The following is a 17,755-nucleotide window of genomic DNA, read 5'->3' as shown; positions in this document are numbered from 1 at the left end:
GACATTAATCACTTAAAGTAGTTGTGAAAGACCTTTGGTAAAAAAAATAATAATAATAATAATATAAAAACACTGCATGATGATGTCAAACAATGTACAGATCTGCCATCTTAATTTGAACCCGTTTCTCACAGCAGGAAAACAAATCCTGCGGCGACAGGAAATTGTCATTATTACGTGGATTATATTAAATAGATTTTTTTTAGGGGTTGATACATTTTTCGTTAGGGCACATCAAGTCATATTTTAAAATGGAAATGACAAACTTTAAAGCCCTTTTAAACCCTAAATACACTACAATTAGCATTTCATGCCACGCTGGAAAATGCTCTACGACAAGTGATCAAATTAAGATATCACATATATAGAACACTGCAGTAAAGGCAGTCCAGTCTGAATAAGATAGTGAGTGAATGAAAGAAATACTCACAGAGACCAGTTCACTATGTTTCCCATCACAAGCAGAACCATTCGGTCCTAACAGAGAGAGAGAGAAACATTTACTTGTGGATTTATAGATCTTTCGCGACAGAGTGAGTCTCCATACAGTATGTGTATGTATAGTCTACCATTTACTGTATATATATATATATATATGAATGGACAACGCCATCGATCACGTATAACCATTCACTCAATAGCATATTGAAGCCAAATGAAGGCTGTTAAGATGGTGTGTCATGGTAAATACACAATTTGAGCTTCATGAAGTGACATTGCAGCCTAACTAAGTACTGCCCCCTCAATTTGAGTAAAGGCCGACCAGGGTACTGCAGGCTGCCATTAGCAAATAAATTATCCTTATAACTTCTTATGTGTGCGATTAAAAAAATAATTGGTTCAAGGACATACTGTACATCGGGTGTATTAGGAGCAATTATTGCTACCATGATTGCCTTCTAAACATTTTTTTTTACACAAAGATTGATATTTTTCCATTCACTATAATGGGGGATCCTGTTTATGCAAACAATACCTGCAGTACCGCGGTCAACCTTTGTGGTTTCAATAAGTGGGCAGTAGTTCTCCCCTGATGTATACTCACAATATACATGGGGCCACTGCACTGGCGGATACAGTCAGTGTAGATCACATACACAATCCTGCGCAGGATGCCAGAATCTGAAACACAGACAAGTAGAATAGACTGACACGTCCATAGCCCCTGTAACATTACAAGGTAAAAGCTAACCCTGACCCCAGGCCTGTTCCTAGCCCCTACACCTAGGTTTCTTCCATCTAGGTTGTTTTTCCGAGCTGTGCTTCTGCATTGCTTGCTCTTGGGATTTTGGGTTGGTATCTGTAAAGGACTTTGTGAGAACTGCCAATGTAAAAAAAAAAGGGCTTTTAAAAATAACAAATAAATGTGATTGATTGATTGACTCCTTACCCAGTCTCCAGCGACCCATGTAGTAGAGCTGGGTGCTGAGCAGCATGGTGGCCAGGATGTGGAGGACAGAGAAGATGATCCAGAACACCATGTTGCCCTTCCCAAACACCTGGACACAACACACACAGGTAGACACACACCCATCAGGAATGTTACACTTGCTGAATGATGATTCTATGGGTGGGTTGCACCAACATGGTTTAAATTAATCTAGGATTAGAGCTAATCTAGGTTTATAATTAACTCAGAGATGTGTTGTACCACTTAATTTTTTTAATCTGGATCAGTAAATCTATAATTAACGGTTTTAAAAGTATGATTATGATTAGTGACATGTTACACCAATATATGATGTATTTTGAGAGTTGAAACGAAGTAGCTAGCCTACTTGTCAAATGAGGCCACAACATTTCTGTTATAAAACAATAACAATGGAACTACTGCAACTCCATCGTGAAAGGTTCTCATGGGTTGGCTGATTTGAAATAAAATCTGTTATTTTTCAGTACTAGACAGAAAATTAATTTGTTAGCTACTATATCTAGCTAGTTTATAAACCAAGCTAGTTAGCATACAATATTATTTATTATTGCTATTACTTAACGTTATTTAGCCATTTATTATTTGTCCGCTAGCCAACTGATCATGGCACGTCAAAGATGATACATTTTCTCCGCTTATAAAAAATTAAAAAAAAGTTGTCGGGGCTGATGGAGGAATTTAGTAAAGTACTGGAGGATACAAAGACAGACAACACAAATGTCAAAAAGAAGGAAGACACCTGGGCCATTTCGTGCGACAAATGTAATGGATCGACATGGATTAAAGAGTGACCCAAATCAGATAAAAAGCACACTGGAAAAAACGTACAACCGAAAGCCAAAAAGGATGCCGCAGAGGAGAAGTGGAGAAGCGGAACCAGGCCTCCGTCCATGGAAATTGATCCTACCACCCAGAAGATATAGGAGATGATTCCCCAACAGTTTGCCCCTCTCCTTCACCCTATGATGACGACAGACAACTTGACCCACCAATATTTTGTAAGCATAAATAACTTAAATATCAATGCCTTTAATGCTACTTCACTACAATGTTACCGTTGCAGTTTAGAATTCATCTCCAATCAAAATGTTTTTTATATTTTTATTCATTGAGCAACAGACTGAAAATTAATCTAGGTTTAAAGTGACTAGACTAGGTTTAAACTAAATTTAGATTAGAGGAAGGATTTAATTTAACTAGGATCAATTTAAAACTAGGTTTAAAATTGGGTGCAACAAGATGAATAGATAAACCTTGATTTAGCCCAGTTTAAGAGTTAATCCATGTTGGTGCAACCCCCCCTATAGCTTGTGTACGTCAGAGTCTACTGCTGGGTGTTTGTTGTGTTTCTGTCTTGGTCTCTGTGTGGTGAGTATGTCTCTAGTCACTCACCACTCCTAGCACAGAGAAGAAGATGACAGCAGCCAGACAGGCGTAGGCAGTGTAAGCGCTGGCATTGATATCTGGGTGTCTCTTCTGGTACAGCTTTAACACACACAGCCCAGCGATCATATACATGAAGGAGGTGTCTGACCGACAGGGAGATCGAGGAGGAAAGGGTGACATTAATGACATTTCTTACAGTACAAAATATCTTCCAGTAAAGTTATTGGGAAGTAGCCAGAGTCCCAGATCTGTTTGTGCCATCCTGCAGTCACAGCGATGCAGTTGGCATGACAATATGAACCGATCTGGGACTGATTGAGAAACCCATCTATTGAGGATATGTGTTAGTGTCTTCAGGATCTCCCAATTAGCCAACCACGACATTAGTCTCACCGAACTGGAAGTTGGTGTAGTTGGGGCAAACGTGGTAGCAGGCACTCAGCAGTCCCTCCATCATCAGAGCTGTGCCCATGGCGTAAAACAGCCCAAAGTGCTTAGGGATGCCACACTCCTGGAGACCGGCAGAGAGGGAGAGACAGAGGCATAAAAATTACAAATTCATTGTCACTAGCTAGGTTCCCATCCAAGTGGCGACAGATTTTCATGCAAATATTAAAAAATGTTCATGCAAATATTCAATATGTGCATTTTCCCACCAGAGATCGGTTTCCATCAAATTGACTTGTTGTGGATATAAAAGGCTTTGTCTGATAACGTAGTGAAAAGAGAAAAATATTCACATCCAATGTCCATGCCTCTAGAGGATATTTAAGTAGGTGTGTTTCACAGTGGTGTATGACCTGACAAAGATCCAACTCGGATGGAAACTTTGTCTTTATTGCGCGTTTGATTAACTCACCCTAGGAGCACACGAGAGTTGTGGACATTCTTTTTTTCTTTGATAATGTAATAGACATAAAAATAACTTTTGCAGTTAAATTCCGATGTTCAGAATAAAAAATACAAGTTCAAATGACTTTCCATTGCATTTTCACCCCTACTGATGGTCATGTCACAGAGATCTTTTGCGTTATATATCGAATGTGCCCACTCCGGTCTGGGCACGAGTGCTGTAGCCAACAGCTTGCAGATACAATGCGGGCCTAGCCGACATGAGATTTTATGGACATTTTATGGCATCGATCATGTCACCACAATAAGATATTTTTTGGAAAGGAGCCTCAAGCTCATCACCGTGCACTTTCACTACCCTGTGAAGTTCATCATTTATTTAACCCGAAGCCAAATAAAGCACATGATTTCCCTAATCATAGTGGGAGGACCACACAAGATATCATTGCCTGACTCCAAGTTTACTTCGATATGTCAACTCCTCACGCAATTGTTCCCCGCATAATTCAATTTACCTACACAAAACCACCTCAAAAATTCACCTTATCTAGTGTATTTACAGTTGAAGTCGGAAGTTTATATACACCTTAGCCAAATACATTTAAACTCAGTTTTTCACAATTCCTGACATTTAATTTGAGTAAAAATTCCCTGTCAGTTAGGATCACCACTTTATTTTAAGAATGTGAAATGTCAGAATAATAGTAGAGAATTATTTATTTAAGCTTTTATTCATTTCATCACATTCCCAGTGGGTCAGAAATTTACATACACAATTATTATTTGGTAGCATTGCCTTTAAATTGTTTAACTCGGGTCAAACGTTTCACGTAGCCTTCCACAAGCTTCCCACAATAAGTTGGGTGAATTTTGTCCCATTCCTACTGACAGAGCTGGTGTAACTGAGTCATGTTAGTTGGCCTCCTTGCTCGCACACGCATTTTCAGTTCTGCCCACACATTTTCTATAGGATGGAGGTCAGGGCTTTGTGATGGCCACTCCAATACCTTGACTTTGTTGTCCTTAAGCCATTTTGTCAAAACTTTGGAAGTATGCTTGGGGTCATTGTCCATTTGGAAGACCCATTTGCGACCAAGCTTTAACTTCCTGACTGATGTCTTGAGATTTTACTTCCATATATCCACACAATTTTCCTTCTTCATGAGGCCATCTATTTTGTGAAGTGCACCAGTTCCTCCTGCAGCAAAGCACCCCCACAACATGATGCTTCCACCCTCGTGCTTCACGGTTGGGATGGTGTTCTTCGGCTTGCAAGCCTCCCCCTTTTTCCTCCAAACATAATGATGGTCATTAAGGCCAAACAGTTCTATTTTTGTTTCATCAGACCAGAGGACATTTCTCCAAAAAGTACGATCTTTGTCCACATGTGCAGTTGAAAACTGTAGTCTGGCTTTTTTTATTGCGGTTTTGAAGCAGTGGCTTCTTCCTTGCTGAGTGGCCTTTCAGATTATATCGATATAGGACTCATTTTACTGTGGATATAGATACCGTGGTCCCGTTTCCTCCAGCATCTTCACAAGGTCCTTTGCTGTTGTTCAGTGATTGATTTTTACTTTTCACACCAAAGTACGTTCATCTCTAGGAGACAGAACACGTCTCCTTCCTGAGCGGTATGACGGCTGCGTGCTCCCATGGTGTTTATACTTGCGTACTATTGTTTGTACAGATGAACGTGGTACCTTCAGGCGTTTGGAAATTGCTCCCAAGGATGAATCAGACTGAGGTCTGATTTCTTTAGATTTTCCCATGATGTCAAGCAAAGAGGCACTGAGTTTGAAGGTAGATCTTGAAATACATCCACAGGTACACCTCCAATTGACTCAACTTATGTCAATTAGACTATCAGAAGCTTCTAAAGCCATGACATCATTTTCTGGAATTTTCCAAGCCGTTTAAAGGCACAGTCAACTTAGTGTATGTAAACTTCTGACCCACTGGAATTGTGATAGTGAATTATAAATCAAGTAATCTGTCTGTAAACAATTGTTGGAAAAATGACTTGTGTCATGCACAAAGCAGATGTCCTAACCGACTTAGTTTGTTAACAAGAAATTTGTGGAGTGGTTGAAAAACGAGTTTTAATGACTCCAACCTAAGTGTATATAAAATTCTGACTTCAACTGTAGTTTTGTCGCCGTTTGGAAAGTTTACTGACAAATTTTCAGTTTACATCTGGCATGTCATGAAATGTTTTATACCACATGTACTTAAGTTTGGATGGAAACCTGCTTACTGGTGTGGAACGTTCCTTAGTGTATAGGAAATATCAATTTGGACAAAACCCTCACGTCAACGTCATGGGTGGTGATACGAATTCCATACATGGAAATACCAATATGAGCATTTCATGTTCTATTGCTTATCCCACTGCTATAATACCGATCTGTACCAGGGGTTGGTTTAGAGGTTGGGTTGCCACCCCTGGAACACATATTTCCCCTGGAGGTAGCGGTTCGATCCCCCAGTTCCGCCACTCACACTCTGTACTTCATCCCTGTCATCTTTCTACACATACTCTAATCTACACCTGTCAATAAAAACAAAACTAGGATTATTGCCACCATAAGTGTGTTCTACGCCCTCCCTGTCATCCCAAAAAACTACAAAATACCCCCCCCCCAAAAAAAAAATGTTAAAAACAAAAGCACCATCTCAGTCTGATCTCTCACCAGTGCGTTGAGGTCGTGGCGGTCCAGCGCTCTGCTGTGGATGATGTCTCTCTGCAGCACGATGAGCAGGAAGAGGAGGCCCAGCATCACGTAACCAAGGTTACTCAGTATGTTGTTGAAGGCACTGCACACCAGAGGGTAGAGAATGGATGTCATGGATGACAGAAGTCATACATTACATGCCCAGCCATAGGTGTTTCCCCTTATTACACACACACACACACACACCTCAAATTCCCCAGGGGGTGTGCACACAGGAAGTTGTAGTAGCAGATGTCCTGATTTCCCGTCACGTTGACAACCTGGAGGAGAGAGGAACATGTCAACAACAATACACTACCCACCCACCCACCACGTGTGGATTTGAGTCATATCTACTCACTCGAAGCCAATTCCTTTACACACTACAAATGCACTCGTTGTAACTCTGTAATAATGTAGCTATAACTCTGTAATAATGTAGTAAATCCGCAGTTGGAGCGTGAGTGAGGGTAGCACACAGTACCGTTTGATAAGTGATGACCAGCTGGATGACAGGGAGGGCATAGAACACACCTATGGTGGCAATATTCCTGAGGAGAGGAACACTGACATTAACTGCCATGACACTGACAGTTGTATGATTACTGTACAATCCGACTGATACAAAACAAACCTACACCCTATATCCAAAGAAGCAATTGTTATCATGCATTTGACTAAAGTACTGATAGAGTGGAGGGTGCCAGAGGGTTATAGCCCACAGCATTGATGTACAGAATTTGAGGCAACTCTCCGTCCCACTCACCAGAAGTAGATCTGGTACTTTTTACTCAGAACCCTCTTGTCCTTGCGAGCGAGGTCCGACACACACAGGTACTTCTGCAAAAGGACAAGCGACCACAAAGAGTTTCATTGGGAGGGAAAAAGTCAACAAAAACAACAGAGGATAAGGATAATATTGAGTGATGCACAGGGGAGGAGCAGTAGAGGGGGAAGGGATGGATGAGAGGTAGAAGGGGAGGGATGGAGGAGGGATGGGCCAGACCTTGGTGCGGACGATGTTCTTGTCCGAGTCGATGTCGGCCAACGTGTCATAGTCATCCTCCTCTATTGAGCTCAGAGACTCCTGTCGACTACGACCCGTAACGCTCTCCAACGAACGCTCTGAGAGAGGAGGAGACAGAGAGAACAGCAACTACCTTTACAGTATGTCAGTGACTGAGGGTTATATTTTTAGATTTGATTCGTTTTTGTTGGTTTTACAGCTTGGATTTTTTTAAATATGATTTGGGACGTATTCAATAGATTGGTGGTTCTGGCCAAAGACGCATTCCTGATAATCACAAAATGTATCATTGAAATTGTTCTCGACATTCCATCTTTATCTCTGCGTACAGTCAAACATGATTGTTGACCATATGTGATCGTTTTGGTCGCCGTCTGTGGTCATCAGAGTATTAAATTACATCAAAAGGCGGATAGATCTTGAACACATTCCGAATTGATTGACATGGTGGTGATTTATACAGTGAAGGGATGCGATTGGCTGGCTGATTAAGGCAGTGAGTGTCACCAATGCAGATGGCTACGTGGTGGATGGCAGTTAGGAATGGTCTGCGTTTCAAAGTCTCCTGTCCTGATAAACAAACAAAGATAAACCAATAAGAAACAAGAGCACTCCGCAGCCCTCCAATCAAGAGCCAGTTTGGTGGTGAAATTCTGTGCAACATTACTTGAAGACAGATGTTGTGCCATGTGGACCCCATTGTATGTATTTGCACATCTGTGTGTGTACAGTATTAGAGTGTATGTGTCTAATTATGCGTCTGTATTTGATCATCTTGCTCCATACCCATGTATCCGTAGTTGGCATCTGATGCTATGCTGTCTGTGATGGCCTCTGAGCTCAACGTGCTGGCGTTGTCCGCTGTAGAAACAATAGCAGAGAGAAACAACATTGAAGAGGGCTTGAAGTGGTGTAAGTATTCACTTTGGCTGTGTCCCAACTCTCTCTCCTTCCTCCCAAAGTGTTCACTTCCTTCCCCCCGCTGATTCAAAGGAAATGACTGGCAAAAGAAATATGGTGAAAAGTGCAACTAGTCCATGACTCCCCCAATCCAATGCTTTTAGAATTGTGGGAAGTAGTGAAGGAGTGCACATTCACGAGGAGACTCTTGTGCAGAAACAAAATCAACGAGACACACAGCAGAACTGGAACAGTGAAAGCCCTGTCTTACCCAGCTAGCTACACTGATTGTCAATATTTAACTCAAAACCTTTCAAAACATTGTCATACTTGTAATGTAAATGAGCACACACACACACACACACACACACACACACACACACACACACACACACACACACACTCACCAAAGGAGCCATATTCATAGGGGGAGACTGGAGTCACACCTGGCTTTCCTGTGATAACAGGTAGAGATCATGTCACAAACACACACCAAACACATGCAACAATATTAGTTAGTAGTCTACACACAACCACAGCATCGAGATGAACGGTTAGTCAGAGAGGATACACCATGCCCTGTGGGCTCAGAGACAATGTTGAAAGTGAGGCAAGGGTTAATGCACAGGTGCTAATCAGTAGGTGTGAGTCCAATGGGAGAAAAATAAGTCAATTTCAGTCAAACTCCCATTGGAACCAAACCACCGTAGTAACCATAATATCATGGCCATGGTTGAATCATATTAGTCATCCCCCACCATGACAAGGGTTTTTGTGACTGGAAAATGCTGTGAAGTCAGGCAACTCAGGAAGTGAACTGAAATTTGAAAAAGGGGGTTCTATTTTCAATGACTCCTCAATAAAACTGAGGAGGAGAATACATTGATTTCAAATGTTATTCCATATTTTAAATTTAAATCACTTCCCGATTTCAAATTGACACCCAACCGTGGTGAAGGTCATTTACTAGCCATGCTCCCAGATCATACTGGTGATAATGACTGTGAGATGGGTGTAACTATTTATATAGCGTGCACGAAGGGTAATAAGTAGTGTGACATTGTGAGAGAAGCTCAGACACAGGCAATATCTCACAACTCCAACGCCATTCTTACCCAGTAGAGAGGCTGAGCCAAAGAGTAGCATGGGGAGAAAGCATGGGGAGAAAGCGAGACAAGTTCAACACACAAAGACATAGAAAACCTAGAGAAATAGATCAGTAATCCTTTATCCGATGGGGCAACTGTTAATGGTTCGCATCCATCTTAAACTCGTTTTTAAATCTTAAATACACAGTTAGTTCTCTTCACTGTACACCTCTCTGGAAAAAAAAAATACAACGGAGTGTGCCGTTGTGGTGGGTTGCTGGGATACCTGTCTCAGCGGGCGACATGTCCGCTGGGTTCAGAAGCCCCTCCCTCCTCCTGTGCATCCTGACCAGAGAAAAGACCCAGAGAGAAAGAGAGACACTTGAGTTCCAAAGCTTCTATGAAAGTGTATGAAATAATGTACTTACTGTATATGACAGTGAAGCGAACGACAGACCTCTTGTTCTCCACACAGGCCACCAGGAAGGTGAGCAGGTAGAAGGAGAGGAAGATGCCCAGGCAGAACAGCATGCCCATCACGTACACATCCGCTGAGACGGAGAGAGGGAAGAGGGAGAAAGGAAGGAGAGAGGAAGAGATGTTAGAGAGAAACAGAAAGGGAAAGAGAGAGGGACATGAACACTTCTCTCTGCTACATTGGGAATGATGTACTGTTTGGCCCGCCTGGCTGAGTGACTCACAGCTGATGGCGGGCGAGACGACCACGTCCAGAGTTTTACTGCGGTTGCCGGCATCAATGAGTTCATCTGGACGGAGGGGGTAGAAGCGCAGGGGACCCCCACATGCCTCGTCCTCTGTCTTCACCACCACCACCACATAGAAGCTGTTACTGGGGAAGTCCTTCCTCTGAGAGCCACGAGAGAAAAGGGGAGAGGGAGAGTAGATGAAATGGTTGCCCATTGTGGCAAGTGAGTTGTAAACATTTATTTATTGATCAATTACTTGATCTCTACAGTGTGTGTGTGTGTGTGTGTGTATGTGTGTGTGTATTCTACCTGGACAGTGATGGCAGCTGTCTTGGTCATGGTTTGATACATTCCAATGAAGGCCACGTTGTTATCCAAGTCATACACTGGGCACTGATAAGGTAGAACACAGCATTTAGCAATCAGAGAGGAACGAGTGTCTGTCTGTATGTGTGTGTCTGCCTGTCTGTCTGAGCAGAGAACAGGTGCAGTCACGGCTAATGTGGTTTCCATGGCAACAGGCACCTCTGCACTCCCCATCAAGTGTGTGGAATGGAGATTTCTATATTGGCCAACCTTTCAGGGACACCCCCAATGTGAGCCATTACACACCAGACAGAGCTTTACATAGCGTTTTAGTAACGCCTCTCTTTCACAGCTTTAAGCTGCTTTAGGGTAAATCCTGTGCATTTCCCAAGTTCATTCACAGCTGTCTAGTGGTTGCTGGGGTGCTCAGAATGAACTCAACACTGCCCTTGTGTGGTGAATCGGAGGCTAGCCATTGGAGACAGGCTGAGGGAACCACAGTTCAGTGATGTCATGTGAGGTCAGTGGATGCAGGTTGATGTAAGGTCATGGCTGTATTCATTAGGGTACACCATAGCAAAATGTTTTGCAACAGAAAACTTAAACAACTGTTTATTTTAGCGTTTCTGAACAGTTATCCCCGTTTCAGTTTGCTTACTTCCGATTGGTCTCGAACAGAGTTGTGAACTCAATGTCACATGACTTGAGACTCTATATAAAATAAAATAACTTGAGACTTGACTTGGAGCCTCAAGACTCGGGACTCGACTTTTGACTTGAGACTGATGACTTGAATTTTTCTGGCCAGGTTTTGTATTGTTTTGTCTGTCACTAATTTTGTGGAAGAGAGTCTACATCGATTATTCCACATGCAGCCAGAGACAGTACCCGCAGCATTGCCCTCGCAAAAAACTCTGCCACAGATTGGCTAGTGAAACGCACACTCGGCACTCTGACTGGATCAGCAAACTGTCAATCAACACAGGTTGGGTGATCTAGCAAACATACTGCTGATTTGCTGTACAAGCTATAGGATCAGGTGCAGCGCAAACATCAAACTGTAAATAAATAAATCTGCACCTCCAAAAATTGTTCAGTGATCAAGAATTTGAACTGCTTACATTGCAAGCTAATCAGAAATGGGGCAACAATTACTAGCATAAGCCTACAGGTCTTTAGGTATGTAACAATTGCTTTAACTTGTGAAGATTGCATTTGGGATTTGTTGTGAAAATGAATTATTACTGTGGCGAAGACGCACAATAGGCGCGGCTCTTCACTTACGCTCTCCAAACTTGTTTATTTATTTTCATTTTTAATTTAACCTTTATTTAACTAGGCAAGTCAGTTAAGAACAAATTCTTATTTACTTATAATGACAGCCTGTTTGATAGGACTACGATACATTTTAATTTAGCCAACCATTTCTTACCCCATTTCTTACCCTCAGTGGAGTGATGCTTATTTAATTCAATGTATGGTTTCCTTTGTTCATAACCGGAGTTCCGTATCTGTGTCCTATGGCCGCGTTCAAAACAACTGGAAACCCGGAACTCTCCGACTTCAGTGCGTTCAAGACAATTGGGAACTCGGGCCTCTTTCACTAATGTCATGATTTGACCTCAGATTTTTTGGAGTTCCCAGTTGTCTTGAAAGCACCATTAGTCTCTGTCATTCTGGTTGTACATAATAGGAGCGTGCAAGGCCTCATAAAATAGGCTTTGGAGTCAGAACGTTGAATAAGATCAAATGACTGTTCCATGTATGCATGGTGTTGAAATATCATTAATAATCATTAGCTCTGAGTAAGAGAAATGTAGCGATGTGGAAACGGCCTTTTACATTGTAAAACCAGTTTATTGGTTGTAATTGCCAAATTGGGTAATTGTATGGTCCTGGGGGCCAAGTGCTTGTATTATTTATGCAGAGGCCTACCTGTTTGAGCTCCTGTTAGACAGAATCGACTTGGTTTCTCAAGGGGAGGCTGTACAGTCTTGCCCTCTACCTGTGTCCATTCAGATAGGACAGGTTAAGCCTGATACAGAGGCTATTTCTTTTGGACTATTGCCCATGTATATTTGGTCAATCTACTTGTATAATTTTGTATGATATGGCACTTTCACCACAGGATCACCAAGACCTGTGAATAAATGTACACGTCAACCTGCCTTGCCTTCTGCTGATGGCATGCCCTCACGACTGCTACAAGGTCTCTATTTTGCAATGACATGAGATTCTTAAAATGTGTCGTAGACAAAATAATGAAAAGGGCTGTCTGGTAGCCTCAATAAATAGACACATATTTGTAGCTGAACAAGTCGTTGCATGTATAGATTTTTTTTTACTTGACTTGAGACTTGAAAACGTATGACTTGATCTTAGAACGCACGACTTGGGACTTGACCCGTTCTACTTGGGACTCGAACCTTGTGACTTGGCCCCACCTCTGGTGCCTAATGAACAGGTTTGGTCAAGTTAGTTTACCTGGATGTCCTGAATGGACATGACAGAGCACGGGAAGGTCATCTCAGAGTTGACCTTAACGATGGCCGTGTCCACTCCGTCAGGGAACACATATTTGAAGTACTGAGAGAGAAAAACAGAGTTAGAATAAAAAAAAGTTCACATATATATTGGAATTAAGTCCTAAATCAGCCGAGTGAAAGAAATATATATATATTAAAAAAAAGAAATTCAAACAATCTTCCTAACAATACTATTCTATTATGTTGATAGATCTACCGTTTTGAAAGGGCAAATCTTGCTTCGAATACAAACGCACAACATGTGCACACACAAAATGTATGACGTAACAATATACATTTTCTAGTGTCTCTTTCTCTCCATCTCTGTCACGCAACAGCTCAACAGATCAGGCACACACATTTGTTTTTTAAATATCAATCCCCTCGTTGGCCCTGGCCTTTAGACTTAGGCACAGTAAAGAGGTAGTACCCAACCGTCTTCTCCACCCACGCACACATCTCATGGTCACGTGCAGTATAAGGGTTTCACGGGAAATATGCTATGTGCGTATGTACGCACGTGTGCATCGGTGTGAGTGGCTATGTTTCTTACCTGGGGTTGGGATGGTGAGGCAGTGAAGCTGAACTTTTTGTCTGTACTGTAATGAAGAAGACGAGAAACACTCAACAAATACAACAGCCATATTAGCCAGTCAGGTCACATATACAGTACGCCATCTCTACTCTATGAGTGATGCTGCTACACAGGGTGTCTCTTGGCTTGCTGTAGAGATAGGCAGTCACGAGTGTGTGTATGCAAAAAGGCCGCATTCAATGCAAATTAGACCAGCTCTACACAGTTTCATAATAGTGATGTAAAATATGATGACTCAGAGTATTGAATACGTACTGCTGTGGGAGGCATGTAAAGCTCTACAACCAGATATCATGTATTCGCTCAGCTAGCTAGCATGAAGCTAATGATCCCTGATGAAGATGACTCACTGCAGGGTGAAGCTGTCCACGCGGCTGATCCTCAGCTGGTAGTGGGTGCCCAAGCTGGACAGGGTGGACACGTCCACAAAGAAGTACTGGGTCTCAGAGAGGGTGCGGGTGGGGGGTTGGCAAAGTGTTCGGCCCACATGGGCATAGGGGTACTTCCTCTGGTACCTGTGGGGGGATTTTCATTGAGGTCTTTTATAAAGGGAGACCTGGCCAAGAGAGTAACTCAATATACAAATCATGATCACATACTTGGGCTCATAGAACTGAAAAGGCTTATATTAGACTAGGGTCACATCCAAAATTGCACCACTTTTGAGCAGGCTCCATAGGAAATGTAGGGTGCCATTTCATAAGCCATTTTTAGGCTGAACTAAACAACCATGACCATTGCAGCAGCCCGCTCATAACAGTTCCTATGGACGGTAAATGATAAGAACAGGAGGATAAGAAGAGCCACTGCTAAAAAAGGGACTGAATTGGCCTGTTGAATTGTGTCAACTACAGTCCCACAAAAAACAGTGTTAATGACAGAAAAACCAACAATTTCCCAAAACACAACAACCTAGCTAGTACTGTAATTATAGCTAGTGTCTATGGGAAAGTAGGCCTATGCTTTATGTGGAAGTGAAAGCTCAAGGTACAACGATGACTCACTCTCAACTAGATGGCTTTACCACCTGACACAGGTGTTCTGGTATTGCGCAAGTCCGTGGATTATGTTACGCCATGAAAGACGTTCCCCAAACATGGTCCTCGCGACCCCAAGGGGTGCACGGTTCGTAATTAAAAAAAATATATATTTTTTTAAATGTGCACCACTTGGGGTCCAGAAGACAGAGTTTGGAAAAACCCTGGGCTACTGTATAATATAACAAATTATACACTGATCCAACAGGTAGGTTCTGCATGCAGGCTAAACACTTAGACCTAGGCTATATCATATAATAATTAGGGAGGGCTTATATAGTCCTGTTTGACTGTATGTACAAGTGGGTACCCTGTACAGGTGTGAAGTGAAAGTGTTTTTTTTTTGCATATTCCATTGAGACACCCTCGGAGAGTGGGGTCACGGCCAGGGATCAGCCATTATTGACTGCAACTCTGGAGCAATAAGGGCTAATTGCCTTGCTCAAGGGAAGAATGGCAGATGTTTACCTCGTTGGCTCGGGGATTCAAACAGCAACCTTTCGGTTACTGGCCAAAACAGGATTTGCTGTTTTATTTTCATGTCTTATTGCCCTGCCGTCACTCCCTTCAGTTAACCCATTCAGTACTTCTACTGCACATCTCTCTGTACTGTTTATAATACAGTGAGCTCCAAACGTTTATGGACGGTGACACTTTTTTGTTTTGGCTCAGTACTCCAGCAATGAGGGGAAATTATACATTGACTATGAGGTTAAAGTGCAGACTGTCAGCTTTAATTGTAGGGTATTTTGATCCATATTGGGTGAACCGTTTAGAAATTACGGCACTTTTTGTACATAGTCTCCCCATTTGAGGGGACCAAAAGTATTGGTACAAAGGGTATTAAAGTAGTCAAAAGTTCAGTATTTGGTCCCATATTCCTAGCATACAATGATTACATCAAACTTGCGGTTTGTGTTGGTTGTGTTTCAGATTATTTTCTTCCCAATAGAAATGAACGTTAATAATGTACTGTCATTATGGAGTCACTTTTAAGAATATAATATGTTTTTAAACACTTCTACATTAATGTGAATCCGACCATGATTACGGATTAACCTGAACGAATCGTGAATACTGATGAGTGAGACACCATACTCCCAAGACATGATAACCTCTCATTCATTCATTATAATAACAGGGGAGGTTAGCATTTTGTTGGGGGGTATGATATTTGTGCATCTGTAACTTTCTCACTCATCATTATTCACAATTCATTCAAGATGATCCGTAATCATGGTATCAGCCACACTAATGTAGTGTTAAGAAACATATTATATTCTTATTTACAATAAAACTGACTCCAAAATGACACAATACATTATTTACCATTAATTTCTATTGGGTACAAAATAATCTGAAACCAAAACAAACTGCAAATGCATTCAACAAGTTTGTAGAGTCACAAGCTGGATGTAATCATTGCGTGCTAGGAGCCAAAACAGAGCCAAGACAAACAAAAAAATGTGTCACTGTCCCAATACTTTTGGAGCTCATTGTATCTTCACCCGTGAATAAGCCAATATCTAGCCTACATAATGAAGAGAAACACAGCAAAAACAGACCCAAGGAGAAACAAAACCTCTACAACATCTAGGCTACACACCTTCAGTTGTTTTCTTTGACTGAACAATTGAATACCAAAGCACAACCACGTATTGCGCTTCCCTTCCACTCTAGATTAATATGGCCAGCTGTATATTGACATAATGAATTATGGTGACATAATACAGGGACAGGACCAGGATGTATCAGGGTTGCGTTCAGTAGGGCACAACTTTGTAGATAGAAATGTCCTGTATAGAGCCGACTTGAGTCCTTATTCTACATGTCAAACGATGTATGTTTTTTCTACATAACACATTGCTTCTGTCCGAACGTTCCACAACATTGTGTCCTACTGAAAGTGCCCCCAGGTGTGCCAGTAGGGTAGGCTACTCACAGTCCACGCAGTATGAGGGGGACCTGGAAGGACAGCACGGCCTGCTTCTGTCTGACCACAAACAGGATGGGACTGCTCTCTGCCCCCTCCGACAGTACATCCACAGTCACACGGACCCCCTCCGTCTGCCAGGGCAGGGAGAGAGAGGGGGAGAGGTTTAGAGAAACTCACGGAATCGAAGTAAAAACGACAGTACATACATACACATATACACACACACACGTTTTGTATTGATCACTTTTTGCAATCTTATTTTACCATAAAACCAAATTAGGCTAGTCATAGCAAGACAGCTGTTCAGTGTTCTTCAATCCTAGTACTGGGGACGGAATGCGCAGGTTTAATTCCAGCCCAGTACTAACATGATTAGTTGAAACAGGTGTGTTAGCAATAGGCAGCAACAAACGCCAGAACGTGGAGGTCTGTGAAAAGCAGGTTCGAAGAACAAAGTGGGATTTGTGACCTGAACTATGTACTCACCTTGTTTCGGGAAACGGTGTGATTGAAGGCGTAGATGGTTTGGTTGTCACTCGTAACTGTATCGTTGTAGGTAACATCAAACTCTGCATCCTTTTGGACCACCGTTTTACTTTCTGCCCGTGCGCACCGCAAGTGGGTCACACATAACAACAACAGGGCCACATAACCAAGCCGGAACAAGACTGAAACGGGGCCAAATTTACAACAGCTCCTCAAAACCATTTCCTTGCGATTTGTCAACAATAGCTGTGCTAGCTGATCAAAACGACCTAAATGCACTTACTGACACGTTGGATGATAATAATAACAATGAATGGCAAACCTACCTAACGTTAGCTAACTAGACTAGAGCTCAGTTGTAATGTATCATTCACAACAACAGAACAGTTGATTGCGAACGACTAGCTAGTGAGATAATCTAGCCAGCAAGCTACATTTGCTTGCTAATGATTAATGTATTACATTGACACCGCTCCTCCTGTTTCACCATCACCAGCTGGCAAGCTAACCACTCCTCGCTACTGCGACGTAAACTAACTAGCTAGACGATAACAACACAGCTACTACTCGCTAGCTAGATCCCGAATGATTTAATGTCCGCGGTTTTTTACAGCTAATGTCATCCGCATTTTATCATTTAAGTTGACATATGCCTGTATAGTGTTGATCATATCGAGTATCGTAAAGTGAACGTTGTTTGCATCTGTTGAATCGACTGACCACGTTTGAGGTGTTAAATCTGTGTCACCCACTCCCTCCCACCGCAC

At 42.1% G+C, this 17,755-nt stretch overlaps 1 protein-coding gene across 3 annotated transcripts in view; it reads right to left on the bottom strand.

The window, feature by feature from the left end:
• Window positions 1-17,755, bottom strand: part of LOC118397263 (SID1 transmembrane family member 2-like) — a 21,745-nt gene extending 3,990 nt beyond the window's left edge. Inside the window, exons 1-22 of one of the 3 annotated variants that reach the window (XM_035791859.2) lie at window positions 16,989-17,755; window positions 16,509-16,633; window positions 13,880-14,044; window positions 13,488-13,533; window positions 12,894-12,995; window positions 10,413-10,496; window positions 10,098-10,263; window positions 9,854-9,947; window positions 9,683-9,741; window positions 8,716-8,763; window positions 8,195-8,269; window positions 7,916-7,978; window positions 7,388-7,506; window positions 7,148-7,221; window positions 6,866-6,932; window positions 6,589-6,662; window positions 6,361-6,484; window positions 3,212-3,329; window positions 2,825-2,961; window positions 1,391-1,499; window positions 1,046-1,122; window positions 431-477 (exon numbers count right to left, since the gene is read on the bottom strand). In XM_035791859.2, the coding sequence (XP_035647752.1) occupies window positions 431-477; window positions 1,046-1,122; window positions 1,391-1,499; window positions 2,825-2,961; window positions 3,212-3,329; window positions 6,361-6,484; window positions 6,589-6,662; window positions 6,866-6,932; window positions 7,148-7,221; window positions 7,388-7,506; window positions 7,916-7,978; window positions 8,195-8,269; window positions 8,716-8,763; window positions 9,683-9,741; window positions 9,854-9,947; window positions 10,098-10,263; window positions 10,413-10,496; window positions 12,894-12,995; window positions 13,488-13,533; window positions 13,880-14,044; window positions 16,509-16,633; window positions 16,989-17,210 (2,195 nt within the window). In that variant the 5' untranslated portion in view covers window positions 17,211-17,755. Of the gene's footprint in view, window positions 1-430; window positions 478-1,045; window positions 1,123-1,390; window positions 1,500-2,824; window positions 2,962-3,211; window positions 3,330-6,360; window positions 6,485-6,588; window positions 6,663-6,865; window positions 6,933-7,147; window positions 7,222-7,387; window positions 7,507-7,915; window positions 7,979-8,194; window positions 8,270-8,715; window positions 8,764-9,682; window positions 9,742-9,824; window positions 9,948-10,097; window positions 10,264-10,412; window positions 10,497-12,893; window positions 12,996-13,487; window positions 13,534-13,879; window positions 14,045-16,508; window positions 16,634-16,988 lie in introns of all 3 variants that reach the window. The other 2 variants (XM_035791860.2, XM_035791862.2) reach the window with 2 other exon arrangements.

Source organism: Oncorhynchus keta, chromosome 18 (genome assembly GCF_023373465.1).
Source record: "Oncorhynchus keta strain PuntledgeMale-10-30-2019 chromosome 18, Oket_V2, whole genome shotgun sequence".
Classification (NCBI taxonomy): domain Eukaryota; kingdom Metazoa; phylum Chordata; class Actinopteri; order Salmoniformes; family Salmonidae; genus Oncorhynchus; species Oncorhynchus keta.
Note: the sequence above shows the minus strand (reverse complement) of the source record. Positions and strands in the feature narration are given on the sequence as shown.